The 1,973-nt window shown below is 32.3% G+C and overlaps 1 protein-coding gene across 1 annotated transcript; it reads left to right on the forward strand.

Moving 5' to 3' along the window:
- The first annotated feature begins 997 nt into the window (after positions 1 to 997).
- LOC106878926 (general transcription factor II-I repeat domain-containing protein 2-like) lies at positions 998 to 1,507 on the forward strand. The gene has a single exon (XM_014928289.1). The coding sequence runs from the start codon at positions 998 to 1,000 to the stop codon at positions 1,505 to 1,507; it is 510 nt and encodes a 169-aa protein (XP_014783775.1).
- The last annotated feature ends 466 nt before the right edge of the window (positions 1,508 to 1,973 follow it).

The following is a 1,973-nucleotide window of genomic DNA, read 5'->3' on the forward strand; positions in this document are numbered from 1 at the left end:
TTCATAAAGACAATAATTATGCCAAATAAGAGGGTGAGTCTTGAAAGAAAGCACCGCAGAAACTGAAAGATGGAAAACAAAAGCAAAGACAATTTTTCCATTCTGTGTTACATCAAGGGAATGGTGCGACATTAATTACTTGGAAAAAAAGGTGAACCATTCATCGATTCAAAACCCATAAAGGAATGTATTTTAGAAGTGGTAAGATGTATAGATCCAGATAAAGTTAACAAATATAAAGAGGTGCCTCTTTCAAGAAAAACTAATACAGATGGACAGCATGAATTGGCATGTGATGTAACAGAGCAACTGAAAAATATAATCCAAAAAGAAACTGTATATTATTCAGTAGCTCTGGATGAATCAACAAATTCCACTGATTCAGCATAGGTATTGTATTTTATTCGTGCTATAACTGATGATTTGCTTGCTTTAGGCACCCTTAAAGGACAGACGTGGGGGATAGATATTTTTAACAACTTCAAAGAGCAATGCCACAAAGTAGGACTAAATATTAGTAATTTGGTAAGTATGTGCATGGATGGCTAAGAATGAAGGATTTATTGCACATCTTAAAAGAGAAACCAAAGATCCAAGTGAATTGATTTCTGTTCATTGTATTTTGCATCAGCAAAATCTCTGTGCAAAATCTGCCATTTTAAATGACACTTTGCATAAGGTTATATGTATTGTAAACTATATTCAAGCAAGTGCCACGAAGCATCGTCAATTTAGAAGCATGCTGATGATGGATGATGGAGTAATTAGTGTAGATTTTCCTAATCACTCAAAAGTACGCTGGCTGTCACAAGGGAAAGTATTGGTCAAAATTGTATCTTTACAAAAGCAAATAATTGACTTTTTCAAAGTAAACAACAAACATTGTGATTTATCAGATCCAAACTTTTACAGAGATGTTGCATTTTTATGTGATGTTATATCAAAATAAAATGAGTTAAACATTTCGTTGCGAGGCAGAAATAAATTTATTTATGATATGTGGCAAAAAATTCAGGCATTTAGAAAAAAGTTGTTTTTCAAGTCTCTTTTGGCTAAATCAAAACTTTCAGAGGAACACTTTCCCCAGTTTATGAATGTAATGAGTGAATATGAAGATATCTTTGGATCTTTTGAAGAATACAAGTCAGTTTTAGACTCATTAATAGAAGAATACAAGAAAAGATTCAGTGATTTTGAAAAGCATAACATCACTCTGAAACATGCTTTTCAGTCTCACTTAGTTGATGTACCAAAGACTCCTGAAGAGTTACAAATGGAGCTTATTGAAATGTCTGAAGATAATATCCTGAAATCTCAGTTTGACAACAGGGACAATCTCATTGAAATTTGGGAAAAGGCAATAGAATATCCTCGTCTTCGTGAACATGCATGCCGACTGATTTCCTACTTTTCTACAACATACTGTTGTGAATCCACATTCTCGTACTTGATGCAAATCAAGAATTCACTGAGGACACAATTGACAGATGAGCATTTAGAGGACTAATTGATACTAAGAACCACTATGTTAGAACCTGATATCAAAATGCTTTCTAAAAAAAAACAGACTCAAAGAAGTCATTAATTTGAATAAAGACTAAATACATGCCTAAAGGAAATATTTCAAAATTTCATATTCTTGGTGTTTATAAGCTTGACTTTTTTTAAAAGATTATTATTCATTTACTTATTTAAAAAAAGTTCTTAAGTAAAATATTTGAAAATGTCATATTTCCAATTTTTATTCACCAGTCTTTTTTTCTATGACATTACTATTAAATTACTTAGCGGCCTATGCCTAAGGATAAAATGACAAAAAAAATATTTGTTCAATGTGGCCTCTATGAGGGGCAATGAATTGTAAGGTGGCTTTCATGAACAAAAAGGTTCCCCACCCCTGTTTTACAGCTATCTAAATACCTTTGACACAAGCTAAATAGGCCATTATGACCAATAAATTACTTGATGAAGCT

Source organism: Octopus bimaculoides, chromosome 1 (genome assembly GCF_046866305.1).
Source record: "Octopus bimaculoides isolate indiv1 chromosome 1, ASM4686630v1, whole genome shotgun sequence".
Lineage (NCBI taxonomy): Eukaryota > Metazoa > Mollusca > Cephalopoda > Octopoda > Octopodidae > Octopus > Octopus bimaculoides.

Excerpts from the sequence above, each read along its gene's own strand:
- LOC106878926 (XM_014928289.1), top strand. The coding sequence starts at position 998 with ATGTGGCAAAAAATTCAGGCATTTAGAAAAAAGTTGTTTTTCAAGTCT.